The sequence below is a fragment of the Helianthus annuus genome, chromosome 5 (assembly GCF_002127325.2).
Source record: "Helianthus annuus cultivar XRQ/B chromosome 5, HanXRQr2.0-SUNRISE, whole genome shotgun sequence".
Classification (NCBI taxonomy): Eukaryota; Viridiplantae; Streptophyta; class Magnoliopsida; order Asterales; family Asteraceae; genus Helianthus; species Helianthus annuus.
The window spans coordinates 73841598-73862910 of NC_035437.2; the positions used below are offsets into that span (position 1 = coordinate 73841598).

The 21313-nt window shown below is 36.5% G+C and overlaps 2 protein-coding genes across 3 annotated transcripts; one reads left to right on the forward strand and one right to left on the reverse strand.

Annotated features, from left to right (window-relative positions):
* Positions 1-443: 443 nt before the first annotated feature.
* Positions 444-12637, forward strand: LOC110940449 (protein ROOT HAIR DEFECTIVE 3). 2 transcript variants are annotated; one of them, XM_022181986.2, is made up of 24 exons: positions 444-462; positions 1521-1637; positions 2011-2160; positions 2269-2335; positions 2407-2509; positions 2580-2650; positions 3011-3074; positions 3150-3215; positions 3304-3351; positions 3902-3964; positions 4076-4132; positions 4347-4505; positions 4579-4647; positions 4706-4797; positions 4895-4973; positions 5055-5220; positions 5326-5450; positions 5523-5785; positions 10997-11093; positions 11179-11322; positions 11393-11497; positions 11581-11675; positions 11760-11856; positions 12048-12637. In XM_022181986.2, the coding sequence occupies exons 2-24, from the start codon at positions 1634-1636 to the stop codon at positions 12267-12269; spliced, it is 2406 nt and encodes an 801-aa protein (XP_022037678.1). In that variant the 5' UTR covers positions 444-462; positions 1521-1633; the 3' UTR covers positions 12270-12637. The 2 variants fall into 2 exon arrangements, with proteins under 2 accessions (XP_022037678.1, XP_022037677.1); XM_022181985.2 differs by lacking the exons at positions 444-462; positions 1521-1637 and having other exon boundaries at positions 2004-2160.
* Positions 12638-12804: 167 nt separating this feature from the next.
* On the reverse strand, positions 12805-17513 carry LOC110940450 (receptor-like serine/threonine-protein kinase ALE2). Its single transcript, XM_022181989.2, has 9 exons — positions 17058-17513; positions 16069-16272; positions 15949-15987; positions 15776-15862; positions 15101-15472; positions 14748-14993; positions 13960-14355; positions 13644-13881; positions 12805-13563 (listed from the first exon to the last, which is right to left on the reverse strand). Exons 1-9 carry the CDS (start codon positions 17137-17139, stop codon positions 12969-12971), a joined length of 2259 nt encoding a protein of 752 aa, XP_022037681.1. The 5' UTR covers positions 17140-17513; the 3' UTR covers positions 12805-12968.
* Between the last annotated feature and the right edge of the window lie 3800 nt (positions 17514-21313).

A 21313-nucleotide genomic window follows, 5' to 3' on the forward strand; every position in this document is an offset into this window, starting at 1 on the left:
AGATCATGTGCATGTCACATGAGGGTAGATTAGTCTTTTCCACTACCCTCTCTATTATCCCCAAATTAAATAACCCAAACCCCAAATTCTTCTCTCTATGCCAGTTTCCACCATTACCACAACCCACCATCACCAGCTGCCACCGTTAAACTGATCATCATTAACATTGCCTGTTGCCTTCCGTCTCATTCTCCGTTAAACAACTGGGTAGATTCCGCTTGTACCATAAACAGAATGCAAGAAAGTGACGCTGATAGCTTCCGTCTCCTTCTCCGGTCATCCAGGTTTGCTCCGATGTATCTCTAGCGGTTATTGCAGGAAAAAACTATATTCCGTTTGTAGGGGGGGCAGAATACTCACAGACCGAAAGTTTTTCAAACCCACACCAGATAGAAAAATGGCATGATAAGGTCCCGCATTTTGCCAGAAAATCTCTTTGGAGTTATTGCTGAATATGAGAAGGTCTGAATAAAACCAAATATGTATACCTTTTCTAGTGTTCTTAAAGCTTGCTTTCGATTAGGTCTTCAACATTTAGATCAATAGTTTCACTCTGTTTTGATAAAGCTAGACATAAATTGGATACAGTTTTGTGTTGTGGGCATTCTAAACGTGGTGGACTGGAAGATGCTACACGGGCATATAACATGATGCCAACAAAAGAATTGATTGTATTTAACGCACTGTTGTGTGGATACTTACATAACAACAATGGCTTTGAAGCTTTATCACTTTTTGTAGAGGACCATACATATGGATTAAGATTAAATGAGAGGTGAGTGGTTGTGGCGGTAGGTGGCTGGGTCGTGATGGTAGTGGTGGCAACTTGGATAAAGAGGGGAATTGGTGGCAAATGATCTAGGGTTTGGGTTATTTAATTTGGGGGGGGGGGGGATAAAGGGGTTAGTGGAAAAGACAGATTTGCCCTCATGTGAGATGCACATGATACCATTTAACAGAAAATATTAACTAGTTTAGGCCCAAAAGACATAACGTGCAAGATTTGAAAATATAAAGTACAAATTTCATCAATTTGATATAAACATAAAGGACAAAACTTTGCAATTCACTCTAAAATTATCAATTTCAATATCTAAAAATTCGAAAACAATAAAATACACCGCCGCTTTATGCATTACTTAGGCTATGGGGTGTGGGGGTCATGAATTGGAACATTATTTCCACATAGGATCATTAATTAAATGGTATACCATCCCCCTCCTTGATTGATGGTGGTTCCCATGGATTAAACCACGATTACCACGACCCTCCCATTTGATAATTTTAAGACAAAAACAAATTAAAAAAAATAAAGGGGTTAGTGGTTTGGGTCATGACCACACCCTTAGGGTAGTGGTTTTGAATAATGAATTAAAGATGGATGATGTGGTACCTATGTGGAGGGTCATGGTGGTCATGAGGGTCATGACCACACCCTATAGCCTTACTTTCACCAGTAAAATTAGTTTCCAATTATTTTCTCTTTCCCTCAAACCAAAATCTCGTTTATCATCCATCAGACCAGAGTCACGCCCACCTTTCAACAACTCACTCGATTATTATTATCTGAGATCGCACTCTGTTTCCTCCTCCTTCAGAAAGCTAACATCAAATCGATCTTCTCTTGTTCTTCATGGGTAAGTTATGATTCTTTTCATTTATTCAGTTTTCCACCAACAATTCTGCTTACTTGTCATTTTATTGTTGAGTATTCAACTCAGAACCCTATCAATGAAATGATTGATGATTTGATTCAATTCAGGCATATAAATCGGTTGTAATCGATGTACTTTTCATTTGGGTTTTGCCAAATTTGCTATTAACATAATAGAAAACAAGAAAGTTGCTATTTTGGATCTGGATGTTCTTTTCTGTAATCTAGTAGCTATTTTGTTGGAGGGTATATGGAAGTTATGCTAATAAAAATTCTAAATTTTTATGAGTCATTTTGAAATGAAAATGGCAATGGTTGTAGTTATGAATAATTGTGGAAGTGATATCTTATGCCAGACAAAGAAGGCGAATGTTGCTCGACCCACCTCATTGAAGGGGATGGTACGTTTAATGCGGTTGGACTTGATAATTTTATCAAGCAAGTCAAACTGGGAGAATGTGGACTTTCTTATGCTGTTGTTGCTATCATGGGTCCACAAAGCAGTGGTATGTATGTGTCCCTCCAAATGCAAACGCGTTTCCGGTTTAATATCACACAATTACTTATTTCGTATCCCTTTTGCTATCCAAATGCAAACTATGTGTTTCTTGCAGGGAAGAGCACACTTCTAAATCATCTTTTTCATACCAACTTCAGGGAGATGGATGCTTTCAGGGGAAGGCATGTTTTGACGACTCTATATTGTGTTTTGTTGGCTTGCGCTTTGCTTATATTACATTTCCCTTTCTCAGATCTCAGACTACCAAAGGTATTTGGATAGCAAGGTGTGCTGGTATTGAGCCTTGCACCATTGTAATGGATCTTGAGGGTACCGATGGCAGAGAGCGAGGAGAGGTTGTTATACATGTTTTATTTTCTTTTTATTTGTTTGATCTTAGATAATAATATTTTATAACTTTTCCAGGATGATACCGCATTCGAGAAACAAAGCGCACTTTTTGCACTTGCTGTTTCAGATATAGTGCTTATAAACATGTAAGCTTCCTGGTAACTCCAGATGATCTGTTGCCAGTCTGAACTTTTTAGGGTTAATTTGCACAACATAGTTTTTCTCCTCTTTTTTCATTCTATACATGTTTTAATTTTTACCGTTATGTCTAACGTACTCAGAACTTTAATTGCAAAACATTTTGCTGTATTTTATCACTCGTTGTGCCAGTGTTACATACAATTGCATGGAAATTTTAAGTATGTTGCAAGTAATGGTAAAAAGTAAGGAAGGCTGTATAGAATGGGAAAAAGTATGACTTTATGTTACATTTTGATGCAATTATCCGGATTTTATTATATATATGCAAATTGTGTTTCTAATATATATATATATATCTTACAAAGGTGGTGTCATGATATTGGGCGTGAGCAGGCTGCAAATAAACCCCTTTTAAAAACCGTATTCCAGGTACGTTATCTTTATATATATAATTCATCCATTTCTCATCGTTTGTATGTTAATCTTATTGTTAATATTTTTCAGGTTATGTTGCGGTTATTTAGTCCACGTAAAACAACTTTAATGTTCGTTATACGTGATAAAACGAGGGTAAATTTTTGTTTCTTGCACCTTGTGACTTGTGTTAGGCTAACATAATATGATGTTAATTTAATTTAATTTTTTTTATTCTGTACAGACACCTCTTGAAAATCTCGAGCCTGTTTTGAGGGAAGATATCCAGAAGGTATATTTTTCCTTGGCTCATTACATTTATATATATATATATATATATATATATATAGGGCCAGGATCATTTCAGAACCATAAATATTTTCAGAACTCGCAGAACTCCTAATAAACAATCTTTTTATTTATATATTTTTATGTTTAGGATAATTTTATCATTGATTATGTGTATTTTTACAATTACATACATGTTAAGAGTAATTTTATCATTTTTTATATGTAATTTTATAATTACACATATGTAAACTAGTTTTTTTACATATATGTAATTAGTTATGACACATATATATAATTTTGGCAATTAAACATATGTAAACTACTTTTAACATGTATGTAATCAAAGAAATACATATAATAGATGATAAAAATATCCTAATTACAAAAACTTATATATAAAATGATTGTTTATTAGGAGTTCTGAAAGTTCTGTAGTTATTTAGAGTTCTGAAATGAACTCAACCCTATTATATATATATATTTTATTTTACACTGCCAACTTAAAAAGTAACCTAACCGCACTATTTGTGATAATATGTTATTTGGTGTAGATATGGGATTCTGTTCCCAAGCCAGAAGCCCACAAAGACACCCCACTGAGTGAATTTTTTAATGTAAGAACCTAGATATAATATCACTTGTATTGTATTTTTTTTTATCGTTTAAGCAGACATAATATTATGCCTGTCAATCATATAATAACCTCTCATTGTTTGATTGACCAGGTTCAAGTTGTTGCACTGTCTAGTTATGAAGAGAAAGAAGAACAATTTAAAGAGCAGGTTAAACATTATTCTTAGCCTGCAACTTTGTATACATTTACTTGTAGTCGATGGGTCAATTTGGGTTGTTTGTGTCAAACAAGAAAAAAAGCTAGGTAAAAGGGGAATGGCTGAAAGTTGCCGAAATTTTCTTTTTAAAGCATACGGCCTTCTAAATTGTTGGTATTTAAAGATTTGGATGACTATTGTAATACTTTTTGTTTTGTCTTTGAAGGTGGCTAGTTTGAGGCAAAAGTTCTTCCAATCTGTTACACCTGGCGGTCTAGCTGGCGATAGGCGCGGGGTTGTTCCTGCCTCAGGTTTTTCCTTCAGTGCGCAACAAATCTGGAAAGTTATTAAGGAGAACAAAGACCTTGATTTGCCAGCTCACAAGGTAATGGTTCTAGTAAAACTAAAATCTGACGGTATTTTGAAAATTTCTTTATGGATAAATTTTTATTTTGTAGGTTATGGTGGCAACCGTACGATGTGAAGAAATTGCTAACGAGAAATATTCTTCCTTTGTTTCAAATGAGGTACATACTACATAGTTAAGTTTTATCCCAACACATTTGAACGAAATAAGTTTTACAGGATTGGCTTGAACTAGAAGAGGCTGTGCAATCTCACCTTGTTCCAGGCTTTGGAAAGAAGCTTAGTTCACTACTATCCAAGTCTTTATCCAGGTAATAACTAACTGTTGCAAATCATATCATTCTCATAGTGAATTAGCAATACCGTTTTTATATTCGTTGCCGGGAATTTTCAGTAATTTGTTTTCAGTTATGATGAAGAGGCTACTTACTTTGAAGATAGTGTTAGATCTGCAAAGAAAAGACAATTGGAAGACAAGTTGCTACAAGTAACGTTTCTTGCTAAATGTGATACATGTATCTTTCTCTGTAGTATTAATTCTCATTTTTGTTTTTAATATTGTATTCAGCTTGTTCAACCGGCCTACCAATTAATGCTGGAACACATACGATCCGAAACTTCGAATCACTTCAAAAATGCACTAACAGATGCTCTAAGTGGAGGACAAGGGTTTGCAGTGGCTGCTCGTGATTGCACTACAAAGTTCATGAGTCTGTTTGATGAACAATGTCAAGGTATTAAGTGTAATTTTCAGGGTTTTTTTTTTTTTTTTTTTTTTATAAATTTAAAATTGCATCCATTTCTTTTAAGCATCTTACTTTCATACGCTAAATCTACAGATGCGGTCATCAAGCAAGCCAGTTGGGACTCAACTAAAGTAAGGGATGATTTTTCACGTGATTTAGATTCACATATTGCTCAAGTTCGCACTGCTAAACTATCAGAACACACTGCACTATATGAGGTAATATCAATAAATTTGTATTTATAAGCCTTGTGATGTTAATCAGTGTATTAATAATCTGAATCTTTTCAGTCCAAAGTGAGAGAGGCACTACATGGTCCGGTGGAAGCTCTTCTAGAAGGAGCTAATGATGATACTTGGCCTGCTATAAGGAAGCTTTTTTACCGTGAAACCGAATCAGCCGTCTCTGAGTTCTCATTTACACTTTGTGGTTTTGAAATGGATGAACAAGAAAAGGAAGATATGATTTCAAAGCTGAAGAATTTTGCAAGAGGATTAGTTGAAGGGAAGACAAGAGAAGAAGCCGCCAAAGTTTTGTACCACATGAAAGAAAGGTAACGTATGCTTGACGATATGTACTCTGTCCTGTGCCATGAAAAACATTCCGTCCAAAATACATGAGGATTTTTAGTGTTCAATTATGATTGCTAAAAGTATATTATTTCAATAACAATCTAATTCTATAACTAACACAATTTGGAGGTTTTATGCATTAAATATGCAATTTGCATTTACTTTTGATCCCCTCCCTTTTAATTGATCTTTAAGGTTGTTACTGTTGGATTAAACCGACCAACTTTCACCATTTCATAAATTAAGCAATAACATTTTTGTAGTGGTTAAATCCCTAAACATTTTTGTCTTCTCACAATTTTATGTCTTACTAAAAAGTCCACCCATTTTATATATAGATATAAAATCAAATCATGAATTGTATTGTTGATAATAATAGGAGATTACAATAGATTATATAGATAAATAAATTACATTCTAAACCCTCTATTATTAAACTAATTCTATCTTAACTATTAAGTCTAATATTCCCCCGCAAGTTGAGGGCGGGGAACGACCTGCAACTTGGATCTTAACAGCAGAAATCGTTGAGAGGGTAACGGTTTGGAAACACATCAGCAATTTGATCATTTATAGATATGAATTTGACATTAAGATTGCCCTGAGCAACTTGTTCACGGACAAAATGGTATTCAACCTCTACATGCTTAGTACGAGCATGAAAAACGGGATTCGCAGAGAGATAGGTTGCACCAAGATTATCACACCAAAGATTCGGAGATTGATGAACTATTCCAAGTTCCTGAAGAAGCGACTTTAACCAGATCAGCTCAGCAACAGTGTCAGCGATGGCCTTATATTCGGATTCTGTAGACGATCGAGAGACAGTTCTTTGTTTTCGAGCAGCCCAAGAAATCAAATTAGAGCCTAAATAGATAGCAAATCCCCCCCGTGGAACGACGATCGATGCCCAGTCAGAATTTGAGTATGCGTGAATATCTTGAGTCCAATGAGAGTCAGAGAAGGCCTGTAACTTGGAACCTGTGTCATGACGAAAGTATAATCCAAGTTGAACTGTGCCCTGAAGATATCGCAAGATACGTTTCACAGTCGGAGAATGCATAAACTGACAAACTTTGTTGACAGCAAAGGCAATGTCAGGTCTAGATAAGGTAGCATACTGAAGAGCACCAACAATTTGGGATATTTGGAAGGGTCCTCAAGAGGAGGACTATCATTAGGTAACAACTCATGAGAGGTACTCATAGGAGAAGACACAGGTTTACAATCCACCATACCAACCCTGTGAATAATATCCAAAACATACTTGCGTTGAGATAGAAGCAGATTGGAACCATGACGATGAACTTCAAATACCCAAGAAGTAATGTAATGGACCAAGATCCTTAACAGCAAACTGAGAGCTAAAACGACCAATGATGTCACGGATAGCAGTATCATTATTACCCGTAACGATGATGTCATCGACATAAACAAGCACATACACAATAGTGCCTCGGGAATTCAAGATAAATAGGGACGAATCAGTTTTGGATCCATAAAAACCAAGTTGCTGAAGTGCTTGAGACAGCCTAGTAAACCAAGCCCGAGGAGCTTGTTTAAGGCCATATAGTGATTTGTGCAAGGGGCATACATGATCAGGTCTCGTAGGGTCAATAAAACCTGGAGGTTGCTTCATATAAACTGTTTCTTTAAGATCACCATGCAGGAAGGCATTCTGAACATCTAGTTGACGAGTAGCCCATTTGTTTGTCATAGCCAGTGAAAGAACAATACATATAGTGGCTGGTTTGACAACCGGACTAAATGTTTCATGATAGTCAACTCCCGGTTGTTGATGAAAACCCTTAGCCACCAGACGAGCCTTGTAACGACGTATCTTCCTAGTAGGATCTGTTTTCAACCTGTATACCCACTTATAATCAACCACATTAGCATTTTTGACAAGTGGAACTAATGACCAAGTATCATTCTTATGCAAAGCCGCCAACTCTTCAGCCAAAGACTTATTGGCAACGGTAAATGAGGTAGGTTCGGTAGGTATAGGTGAGGATGTGGTAGTGGTGTATGCAGCAGGGTTGTATCATGTGGGTTGTTTAGGGTGTGGCCTAAGGTTATGTGGGCGGGTTCTGGGTGGTGGGTCGGGATTTGTAGAGGCATGGGTTGTATGGATGGGGTTGGCTTGAGTGGATTGTGCGGCTGAGGTTGAAGATGGTGAGGATGATTCAGATGTGATAGTTGGAGAAGAGGGACCAGGTTCTGAAGATGTAGAATGGTCAGTGACGGGTTGGCTGAGTGGATCGGTGACAGGTTGGCTGGGTGGATTGACCGGGTCATCGGGTATAAAAGGTGGTGGGTCAGGGAAGATGGACACGTAGGACGGTGCGGGTGGGGAGGGAGTCGGGTGGATAGGTGGTTTGTGGTAAAGGAAAACATGTTCATTGAAATGAACATGTCGGGCAATGTACACACGTTCAGTATTTGGATCAAAACAACGATATCCATGGTGAACAGGGCTGTATCCAAGAAAGACACATGGGGTGGACCGAAAATCAATTTTATGGTGATTGTAGGGACGAAGATATGGAAAGCATTGACACCCAAATACACGAAGAAATGAATAGTCAAGTTTTCGTTTGTAAAGTTGTTCAAATGGAGATTTATTTGAAGATACATAAGAGGGGAGCCGATTGATGAGATATACAACAGTTTCAAAGGCAAAGAGCCAGAGCGTTGAGGAAGATGAGACTGAGCTAAAAGGGTGAGTCCAGTTTCCGCAGCATGACAATGGCGACGCTCCACAGTGCCATTTTGTTCACTAGTATGAGGACAGGAGCGTCGGTGAATAATACCAATACTAGTAAGAAACTAGGTGAGACTCCGGAATTCCCCTCCCCAATCAGTTTGAAGACTTTTTAATTTAGTTTTAAATTGTTGTTCTGCCATGTTTATAAAGTTGATTAATGTGAACGAACATCAGATTTGTGCACTAAGGGGTAAATCCACATATATTTAGAGTGGTGATCAACACACAACAAAAAGAACCGATAACCATCAACTGATAAAAGAGGAGCAGGATCCCAAACATCACAATACACTAATTCCAAAACATGTGTACTACGAAAACTGGAATTAGGTAAAGATAATTTGGAAGACTTGCCCATTTGACAAGAATTACATAATGCAGAAGAGAATTTATCTGAAACAGGTAAAGAACAATGCGACAAAATAGAACGAAAAACACGATCATGAGGATGTCCTAAACGTTGACGCCAGATAGTGGTAGATGCTTTTACGGCAGTAAATGCAACTTTAGGAAGAGATTGAAGGCAAGGCAACCGGATGGAGTAAAGACCCTGTTCACTTGGACCCATTAGGAGGGTGGTGTGTGTAGACTCGTCCTTCACAACAAAATAAGATGAGTGAAATTCAAAAAAGACATCATTATTATGACAAAATTGTTGGACAGACAAAAGGTTCTTTTTAAGATCTGGAACATGAAGTATGTTAAGATTAAAGGTTTTATGTGGAGAGTAAATTTTGGAAGAACCAATATGGAAAATAGGTAGTGATTTACCGTTACCAGTAAGTAAAGAGTCATTACCATAGTAGGCTTCAGGGTTGTCAATGGCAGCATAATCCTGAGTCGCATGGCCATTACATCCAGTAGGGTGCCAAGTAAAGCTAGTAGGAGCATTGCCATCCGAGTGAGCAGCGAAATTAGCTTGAGTCGGCCCCCGTGCTTGAGTCGGCTGATTAGGACACTGAGTTGGAAGCCTATTCCACATCTGTTGCAATGACCATACACCGTTTTCGTTTAAAGAAACCATTTTTGGGTACATATTTCTATGTACGTTTTCGTATAAATTCAAGTTGTTCTACGTTTCGACGTAAACTTTTTTGGGAAATGATTCAGGTCAAATATAATATGTTTTCGTGTTTATTTTATGCATGTTTCGTAAAGCATAGTTATCAATAGCGTCCATAGCGGACGCAATCGCGAATTGCGTAGCGACGCGGCCATATGCCGCTACAAGGTACTATGCGACCACATATCGATCAAATAGCGACGTCCGGCGGCGAATTCCGGCGCCGGTGCTGCAACTTCTGCCGGAAACGAGGAAGAAGGAAACCGGAGGCTCAAATTGATAGGAAAGAAAGAAGCGATACCTTGTTTTGATGGCATTCATAGTAGTTTTTCCGGTGCTTTTCTGTAATTTCATGGCCTCGTATACGATCTGGAGTTCTGGACGACGGCGGAGGTTACAATTGGGGGTGACGATCTAGCTATTTTAGGTTTAAATTAGTTTGCAGTTTTACAGTTTACCCCCTCAATCTTTCTGTAGTTTACATTTGTTCTCTAACTTGTAAATTTTTACATAAAAAGAGTGAAATTAGTTTGTGCATTTTAACATTTACCCCCCTCTATCTTTACTAGTTTACATTTGATTCTTAAACTTACAAATCTATAAATATAAAGTATAAAATTAACATTATAATATATGTGTATAATTATAAGTAGCTATATTTTTATATTTAAAATTTTCTACTACCTTATCGCTATACACGAAATAGCGGGCGCTATTTCATCGCTATCGCTACGTAGCATATAGGTCGTCTGTCGCTATTGACCGCTATTCGCTATCGATAACTATGTCGTAAAGTTTGTTTCGAACCGAGTGGAGTCAAATTATGGCTTCCTTTTCTCCTCTTTTTTCGAAAGCTCTAATTAATCCCTTTCGATTACATGTGCATATTTTCCTTCATACCCGTTACGTTTTCTTTGTATAAGTTGGGTCACATATAATACGTTATGATTGTTCAATATGAATTCCATTTACTTTACGTTTGATCCAATCACAATGCTTATACACTGAGTTCAACTGGATACGTCGAAATGTGTGTTTTCATATGGTTAATGCATCATATAACGTTTGGACTAATCCATTCAATGTTTACGATGTACCCGCGCCGCAACGCGGGCGGGTCTTAACCCTAGTTCTATCTTAACTATTAAGTCTAATATATAAACAGTACAGAAAAAAAGGTTCAGGGATAAAAGATTTACAACAATATTTAAGGGGACTTAATAGATAAAATGGTGACATGTGGTTTGGCTAAAGTACTTATTAGAAATAAGGTGTAACCCCAATTGCTCGTTTATAAGTGTCCCAGTGACCTTATAGCTAGCTATTTGTTGTAACTCATCGTCAATGTATTAAATCACACAGATTTACATCCATTTTCAATCATGACAATGACTCAATGCCACGAGTCTGGACTGGAAAGGAAGATATCCGAACAATAACAAAGACTGCCCGGTCTTCTGTAAGAATCATTTCATTATATGATAAGTGGCCTTCAACACGTGGATTATAATGTTTTCATTTAGGTTTTTCTTTTTACATTTCAGTCTTTAAAGTTACTCTCTGTATTGGCTGCAATTCGTTTGGATGAAGAAACAGATGCAATTGGGAATACACTTATCCTGACATTAGTGGATTCTAAAAAAGACACTACCGCTGCTGACCCGTTGGCCTCAAGCACATGGGAAGAGGTATTGTGTGTGATGCATACAAGTTTCTTTTCATGCATCAAGAATCTGAACATTATGTATTTACATGCAGGTTCCATCTGCAAAGACGCTTATAACTCCTGTTCAGTGTAAAGCATTGTGGGCTCAATTCCAAAGAGAAACCGAGTACACCATCACTCAAGCTATTGCTTCCCAAGTATGGGATTGACTAAAAACAGTAGATTGTTGACTTTGAGATGAACGTTTAGTGTTTTATTATTTTTTAATGGTTGTTTTCAGGAAGCGAATAAGCGCAATAACAACTGGTTACCACCTCCGTGGGCTATTGCTGCTATGGTGATCCTTGGCTTCAACGAGTTCATGACTCTTTTGAGGTTCTTTTTCTTTTTTACATTTCTCGACCGACCTTCATTACATAAAACCAGGATTTACTTTATTATTTAAATTCTGTTTTGCAGAAATCCGTTGTGGCTTCTCTTTATATTTGCTAGTTACTTGCTTCTCAAGGCTTTGTGGGTCCAGCTAGACATTTCCGGTGAATTCCGCAATGGCGCTGTAAGTTTAACTTGAATATTTGTAGAGGCAGTAAAATAGGCGGGATGGGTCGGATCAAGTTCCAAGAACTCTTTGTCTGCCCTATAATTTTTTATATAAAATATGATTATATAAACCGATATACATTACAGTGATTTTATGCATTAAGAAGTACCCTTTGGGTGCTGATTATACGTTTTGGTGGGTGTCAGCTTCCAGGAATTCTTTCGTTATCGACCAAGTTTATTCCAACAGTCACAAATCTTCTTAGAAAACTAGCAGAAGAAGGTCAAACACCTGTCAACACTGACGCAACAAGAAACAACTCAAATTCATCAAGAATTACTCAAGGGAATAACAGTGGTTTATCATCAACTGCTTCATCTGATGTAACTATGGGAAATGAAAGGGAATACACAAGTCCACAAAAATAACTTCTGGATTCATACAAAGCCTGCTTATTTTGCCGGTCAAAGATTGGTTTTGATGTTCAAGAGCGTATATGCTTAGATTTAAATTTTGATTTTGCCTACTTGTGTTTTTAGATGTCAAGCTTAGAATAATTTTGTTGTCCAAGCCCGGCCCAGAATAACCTCAACCTTTAACCGGTTATCAAAAGTGCAGGGCGTACGTACAATACCATCTGTGTTCTTGGTATGTCTAGTATTTTGTGTTGGATTTTGTACACCAATGACATGTGTTCTTGGTACGTTACTGTTGTTCAAGTTTGTATCGGATTTTGTATGCGACGGGTATTTATGAATTATGTTTTTGGTATGTTTACGACGGAGTATGTTTATTGTTACCTGTTCTTCATATTCAGTTGGATTTTGTATGTGATGGATATGAATTTATTATCTGTGTTCTTTGTATGATTTAGTTGAAGCATGATAGGTTCATTTCCTTTCTTTCTAACACAATGCAAAAAAAAAAAAAAAAATGACATTTTCATTTTCTTTTTTCTCAACAAACTCAAGAACACAACATAAATATATTATGATATGAAAATGGAAATCAACAAGTGAATCAAACAGATCTGGCAAATATATTATGCCCTTATATCAAGAAATCTAATCTGTACATCAATCATCACCATTATTATCAATCTTGAACAAATTCTTAACTTGATATCTTCACAAATTGGACGAAAACCCATGATCATCACTCGCGCTTCCTCTTAATCGTCGCCAGAAGGGCTTCTTTCTCCCCTTTTGCAGAGGAGCTGAATTGAACTCTCGTCTGAATGATTCGGACTCCAAAACCCCAACCCTCTCAGTTGTACTCCTCAAATCCGTGGCAGAAAATCCAATCTTTGAATCATAACCCAAATCCATCGTTTCAGAATCATGGTTGTAACTTGTAGATGGTGTAAGTTGTCTTATTTCATCAAACTCATTGCACACAAGTTTCAGGGCTTGAACCACTTCACCCATGAACGGGCGATGCGACACTTCTGGTTGCACACACATAGATGCTATGGCTGCAACTTTGAGTACGCTGTCAAATGGGATGTTTGAGTTTGTGATGTTTGGGTCGATGATTGACTCTAGTGCCTCCTTGTTTGTGAGCAGTGGTCGGGCCCACGTGACGAGATTTTCTTGGCCCGGTGGCTGCAATAGATCCACGGGCTTTCTTCCTGTTAGAAGCTCCAGAAGAACCACACCATAGCTGTAGACATCACTTTTCACCAGAAGATGCCCTGTCATGGCGTATTCTGGTGCTAGGTAGCTGCATAATAGGGTGTGTTTTAGGTGAAAGTACACATAGTAAAGTTCAGCAATCAACTGGGTTGGGATTGAGAAGCGTACCCGAAAGTTCCCATAACATGAGTTGATATGTGTTTATGATCATCCAACGCCGTTCTAGCCAAACCAAAATCCGAAACTTTTGGTGTAAAATCATTTTCAAGTAGAATATTGCTGGACTTGAAGTCGCGATGAATGACTCGTGGGTTTGAATCTTCATGCAAATACGCTAAACCACGAGCTGCACCTAGAGCGATCTTCATCCTTGCACACCAGTCCAGAGGGGCGAGCCTGTCAGCACCTGCATCGAAACTTTCAAAAAGTCAGCTCCTCAAATCAAGAAACCGATGATGACATTAATCATGTTATGTTGGTTTACCATGTAAATGTGATTCGACACTTCCATTCGGAACAAGCTCATAAACCAGACATCGAAAATGATCTTCTGTGCAGATTCCAAACAACTTCACCAAATTTCTGTGGTGCAGACGACTCAGCATCTCGATTTCAGCCAAGAATTCACGACTTCCCTGCCGGTCGTCTCGCTTAAGAACCTTCACAGCAACTTTGCGTCTGTCTTCAAGAACGCCACTGTAAACGACACCAAAACCACCTTCTCCAAGTATCCTACGGGAATCAAACTTATCGGTGGCTCTTTCAATCTCACTCAAGCTATATATCTTTGCAGTGCCAGTGTATGCAGCTAAACTCGAGCTAAACGACATCGATTCTGAACCAACTATCAACGATTCCCCAGTCCCTAATCGAGTTTCAGCTGCTTCCAAAAGTGATTATTATTTGAACAACAACATCCAGAACACTGTGCGGGCCAGTGCAAGGAGCCGAGCCAAGCCAAGCTTGACTCATTTCAAGTTGTATTTCTAAAACTTGAGCTCGGCTCGTTAGAGTGAGTAGTTTTTCAAGCTCGAACTGGGCTCGTTTCGAGATCTACATCTAAAACTGGCCCATAAGAGTAGCTTTTCAAGCTGAACCTCGGAGGAGCCTTTATTATCTATTCATTATTAAATTATAAAAAATGTATATTATTTAGTTGTTTTGTGCATAATAATCATTGTTATATAATAAATTAATATTGAGTTATACAAATAATAGGGGTCGATAAGGTCCAGACAGAGTTGGAGCTGGTTGAGTGGATTTGAATTTTACCTGACGGTTTCCCCAGGGACGAAGAAAAGCATCCACTTTTCAACAACAGAAGCCAAAAAGCTCCGATGAGAAGAACAAAAGCTGTGACAGAAGATATAATAACCACAGCGATTATGCTTCCGTTCAGCTTACTCTTCTTCTTCGTCTTCTTATTCTCTCTAGGTATGGCTGCTCCAAATGGCTTCGACGGCAATCCTTTAGAATCGAATGTTACAGCGGAATTTGAAGGCGGAGATGGTGGAAGCCCTAAAAATAATTCAGGTTTCAAATTCTACATATGTGCAGTTACACTTTTACTAAACTACCAATTCACAATAAAAACACATTCTTTTTATAACCCATGTAATTAATACCTGGAAATTGGATGTGTACGACTTGATATGATCCAAATCGAGCTTTGCTGATGGAAACTTGTTTCCTCCAGAACTTTTGGTAGATTGAATATGCAGTGGAGAAATTGAAATTTTGTTTTAGGGGAACTAGATTGACTAGAACGATGGTTTGGTCGAGCTGGTCACCGGCGGCATTGGCTCCCATGATTCGAGCTTGAGTAACATTGAGGGAAACGCTGGTGGCGATTTCTTTAGCAAGTTCGGAGACCAATGGGAAGAAGGTGTATGGAGATATCAGGAGGCGTAGTTTGACTTCAATTGGCCAGACACAGGCACAACCTGATCCTGCTGGTGTGTATGTCAATGGCTGTGTGCAAGTCACTGTTGCACAATCTGCAACTCAAGTTTGAAATTAAACACCGGATTGGGTTACTGCTTTTGGAAACGGAAACACATTTTCATGATTGATCGATTATAAGCTGAATTGACCCACCCGTTATAGATAAAATTACTTGCATTTTATTTTGTTAATGTTTAGTCATTGAATTATGTTTATGTTCTATTGTGATCATTAAAAGTATGTTTAAATGGAACAATAACATACTTTTATTATTAAGTACAGTGACCATATCGAAACAAGTACATTATTGTTTTATGCACGTTTCCTCACCTACCCGGCCATGCTATAAGGTTTACCTTCATTAGGTGGTGGTGGAGGTAACGCGAAAGCTGAAGTGGGTGGAGCAGCAGAGTTCTTGGTCAATGATGGAGATATTGCAGGTCCTTAAACATTAGTATTAATCAACGTATTATTATGATATAACAATAAAGATGTCACTGAAATTGTAAAAAGGAAAAATCTTGATTACCGAATCGGCTTGTTGGATCAAATGGTGCTGGTGCAGGACCTGTGTAATAAATATTAAAAGAAGAAAGAAAAAGATCAGAGCTTTATGTCAAATGGCTACTTTTCGGGATTGGAAACTGACCTTGTGGGATGTAATACAAGGGTGTAGGGGCAACATGGTCAGGTTTTGATCTTTCATGATGGTATCTATGATACGAGATGCTAGAAAACGGCCTAAATCCTCGTTTTATCCATTTTGTTGCATGATGCTTTGAGGGAGAGTGTTTGTTATAGTTATCTGGAGCTACACTGGTGGGAGATAATGCCCCCCGCGAAACACCGTGATCTGTAGATAGTTTGACTTTTCAGGGTTCAAAACTGATGTAGATTTATATGTATAATTTGAAAATATTTTTCTTGTGAACAGCAACTCACACACTCTTTTGACTAGACGACAAAATCTTATCCAACTCCTAGGTACCAAACGTCCTTTCGGCGAAAAGATTTGTCTAAAGTAATAACAGCACAGTTCTTGACCTTCTATAGAGATCATGTCAATTTTACATAAGAAAAATGCCTAATTTGACTATTCTAGTAAAATTGTTGACTACATACCAGGAAAAAGTCTAATTACTATTATAATTTTTCAAACGCCAATATATTTTTCATAATAATTTCGAATAAGTGGTTACCCCGTTTTTCACAAAAAGAAAACTGTTCTTGCCAATTTTTAAAGTCACTTGCCGTCAAAAAGTCATACTTGTATATATTTAATTATTTATGGATGCACATTATAATTAGAAATTCAAACTAGGATACATATCATTACATTGTGTTCTTCAAATGTATACAAATCAATTGATTGGGTAAATAATGAAATGAAAATAAAAGGCAGCAAGTGGTATTCAGGAAACCAGTTAATATATTAAATCAACAATCTACAATATCAAGAATTTATTTGGAAAATAAAAATGAATCTTGGTATCAATTTTAACCAACAAGAATGTTAGCATTTCCCATCATTAGTTTGATCCCAAATCACAATTTCAAGAAAATCAATTTGTGAACATTGAATCCCCAACTTTCTTCAAGAAACTAAATGCATTATGAAGAAGACAAAAACCAACTTACCAACAGATCCAAGAGCCAAACAGTCACCACCAAGAGACAAAATCAAGAATGTGGTCAACCTGAGAATCACTTGAAACCCCATTAGCAAGATAAAGAATATACAAAAGCTTTAATCTTTGACCACCAAACAACCAACAACTTGTACTGTACCACCCATAGCTTCTTCTACTTGCAGGGTGGAAAGAGCTCCAAATATCAATTAGTGCTTGCTATTAATGGAATGGTGATGTCTTTTAACTAAAAGGGTTCTTGTTGCTCTGATCAAACTGAGTATAAAAGATCAACAACATTAAATACCCTCCTCCCCAAAAAGCAAATACATAGGAGTAGTGGTACTATTGAGTGATGATGAAATATGAATTGATGAGAGAGAAAATAGGAGAGAGAAAGTATTGATTTTTTGGGTCATTTTTCAATGCCCAAGAAGGATGTTTATGATTCCTTCTTGTGTGACTGTGGAGTTAGTTGAAATCTAGGAAAATTGTTTTCTTTATTGGATTAGCCTTTTTTATTTATTAGGTTTAATTTGACTTTTGTTGACTAATTTAATTCTGTTTAACTTTTTTTAATTGTTTGAAGATTCACATTATCCAGCTTTGAAAAAGCTGGTTTCTTTAGCTTTTGTCATCTTTCTTTATTGCCTTTCTCTTTTTATGATATTGATAGATATATAACTAAAAGCACAAAATATTGAAATAGTTCTGAATAAATAGTTGGGGTAACTTTGTAAAATAATAAACAAGTTTCTCATTTGTTCTGTTTAAGTCACTCAATCTCTTTTTGTCTCTTTAAAATCATTCAAGTTTGATTTACTGTTTTAGTCTTGTGTAATTTATAGGTTACCAGGTTACGCATTTTATTTTAGTTATGTTGATGATCTAATTACCTTTTTACCCTTTTAATTGAGGAATAAAAACAAAAACATAAAACTAAAAAAGAAAAAAAAAACAAAGTGTAACAGTGAAAAAAACCAAACAAGATATCGCCGTCATTCTAATCTTCGTCTTCCTGGCCTGTTTTTCCGACAACAAAATCTCGTCGTCAACTAGGAACATCTTCACAGAAACCTGCTTGTCGACTCCTCTACGTTCCACTTACTCCGTTAACCATTCATCGATGGGTGTACCAGTTCGTCGGAGAATAAAGTCGTGACGGTTATCGGTTGATGGCTATAAGCTTGCCGAAGCTTCACAGAGATGGAGAAAACTAAATGTTGTCTTTAATAGCCCTTTCAAAGGGTTGTGCAAAAGATCGGAGCGGTCGAGTATTCGCCGGAATTTATGGTGTGTGAAAAGATTTGGGTTTGTGAAACCAATTTGAGTGGAAGCGATAACAAGGAAGGGATGGAGATCCACAATGGAGTTGATGGCCGGTAAGATCTGTTTGTCAGAAATACTTATTAATAGCCGGAATCTGCAAACGAGATGATGATGATGATGATGATGATGAACTAAGAAGGTTTAACTTTATCTTTGGTTTTAATTGTTATGTTTTTAATGAAAAATGATGAGACTTATTATATGTTCTTTTTTTATTGTTTTTTAATTTAAAGGGTAAACCGGTAAATTAAAAAACTAACATAAGTCTTAAAAATTATAATAAAAGTGGTAACCTAGTAACCTGCTAATTACGTAAGATTAAAACGGTAAATCAAACTTAAGTAATTTTGGTGAGACAAAAAAAGTTAGAGTGACTTTGGTAGAACAAATGAGAAACTTGGTTATTATTCTATGAAGTTTTCTCTAAATGGTTTTATTTAACTTTTTGTTAATTAATTTATAGCTATACAATCTGTCACATGTTTATATGGTTTGGTCACACAGTATGGGTGTAGGATGGGAATTGACATCAAGTGTTACCGGTGGAACACAGTTCAGCACCCTGGTACCACAACAAAACCCTACCGATTGGTGACTACTTCCTGAACAAGTGAACATATTTTACTAATTTATTATTATTACATTTTATTATTAGTATACTATAATAATCAATAACTATATATATTTTATCTATATTAATTGGAAGTGATCATAAACACTAAACATATTTTATTAATTTATATTGTTAAATTTAATAGTATATCATAATGATTAACAATTAAGGGGCTGTTTGGTAGCCTCTGAATGGTCATTAAGAAGCTACCTCTTAATAGAACCATTAAGAATTTTACCAATAAGAAGGTAGAAGAAATGTGACATGTGATGATTTACCATTCAGAGGTTACATCTTAACCATTCAGACTTAAGGTTACCTCTTATTCATTCAGATGTTTTAAATCATTAAGAGATAACATCTGAATGGTCATTAAGAGGCTACCAAATAGCCTCTAAATATTATAACCCTATACTATATATATTATAAGTTTTTAGCCCTTTTAAATTTTTAATAATTTGATTTTTCTTCAATTATATCTATATCTATATTAATTGGAAGTGCTCATAAACAGTGAACATATGTTATTAATTTATTATTATTATTATTATTATTATTATTATTATTATTATTATTATTATTATTATTATTATTATGTTTCTTAGTATATTATAATAAATAATAACTATACATATTATATCCTTACTCTATATATATTATACGTTTTTAGCCTGTTTAAAGTTTTAATAATTTGATTTTTATTCAATTACTTGCATTCTTTTGTTTAAAAAAAGTTAAATAAATTAAAGTTGAGTGTTCAAGCAAATTGTTTGAGCATAATTGTATCCTTTTTTTCTCAATGTTCCTGTATAAATTTTATTAAAAACGTGGTTGTGTTCGAAATATAGTCTTTTTAGTATCTGGGCTATATCAAGTGTCGGTGTCATAGCGATACCATGACGAACCAATACATGCATTGGTACTGTATTGGAACCCATACCGGTATTCGTTTCTTTATGATTTTCAATGTAAACCACACTCTTTTGGACATATCATGGCTTTAAACCGAGCGTCAGTACTATAAAGATACGTACGGTAACAAGCTAAACCAAATTGACCGAATTCTTGCCGCATCGCACGAGCAAATCTACCTAGTTATTATTGTTATACCTAGTGGTTAGTTACTTGGTTTCTCTTCTTGAGGTCTCAAGTTTAACTTCCACTAGTATCACTTTGAAGGACATGGGTGGTGGCAATGAAGTTTAGGGTGTTAGGAGTGGGAGTCGGCAAAGCCACTTTACCGAAGTGGCAAAGAGTGGCAAACCATTGCCAATGAAGTTTACCGATCAAACATTCACCAATGCGGTGAGTGCTTGCCGTGCGGTGAAGGGAGTGGATGAGAGAGAGAGGGTAGTGTGGGGTGGGGTCCATTCCAATCTCAACCAATCACACATTTTTCCTTTTTTTAAAGTTTACCACTTCACCAAATGTCTAAACCATTGCCAACACTTTTCACCAAAGTTTAAACACTTTTCACTGAGTGACGTGGCGCATTCTGATTGGTTGATTTTTTAGTTTGCCACTTTCAAGTGTTTAACCACTCCTAACACCCTTAGAACTAGGCCAGCTCTCTTGATGTGACAACTGTCACTTTTCCGTGCATTCCGTACAATAATTAGACAGTAATCTGTGCTTAAATGACTGTGCATGATCTAGTTTGTAAGACGAATGAATTGCTGATTACTGTTATATACATACAATGGCATTTCATGTTGCAAGACTTTCATCATTACTACATGCAACATGACATAGTTCTATTAATGCACAGAACAGAATTGGCACCATTATCAGACAAACTAGAAGCACTGACGGGAGTTCAGTACTTAGACAGACATGATGTTAAGACACAAAATAAGCCCCAGGACCAAGTGTTACACTAGTATAGTGTGTAGGAAAGTAGGAGTTACAAAACTGCCTTCCTAGTGATGACATAGGTGCCGGAAAGTGCCAGAAACACACTAAAACTGCAGAATTCTGCAGTAAATAAACAAATTCAGCAATTTTCAGCAATTTAACGTCTAAATGTAATGCAGAAAAATGGTCTAATGGTCCAGAATACTTTCCTAAGTGTCGGGAACCGAAACTGTCGTAAAATACAACATAAAGCACACTAAACTGCGCAATTTAGCACTTTAACGAATAGTAACGAACCAAACAACCGGACACTACCCCGAACATCAAATTTTTACTAGAAGCACTGTTTTTATGTTACGAAGCTAGTTATGGTCACCGAACATCATATTACCTCTTATAAAATATTCCAACATAAGATGCCATATGCCATTAGAATCTTATAAAAACCACTAAAATAACACATTTATCAT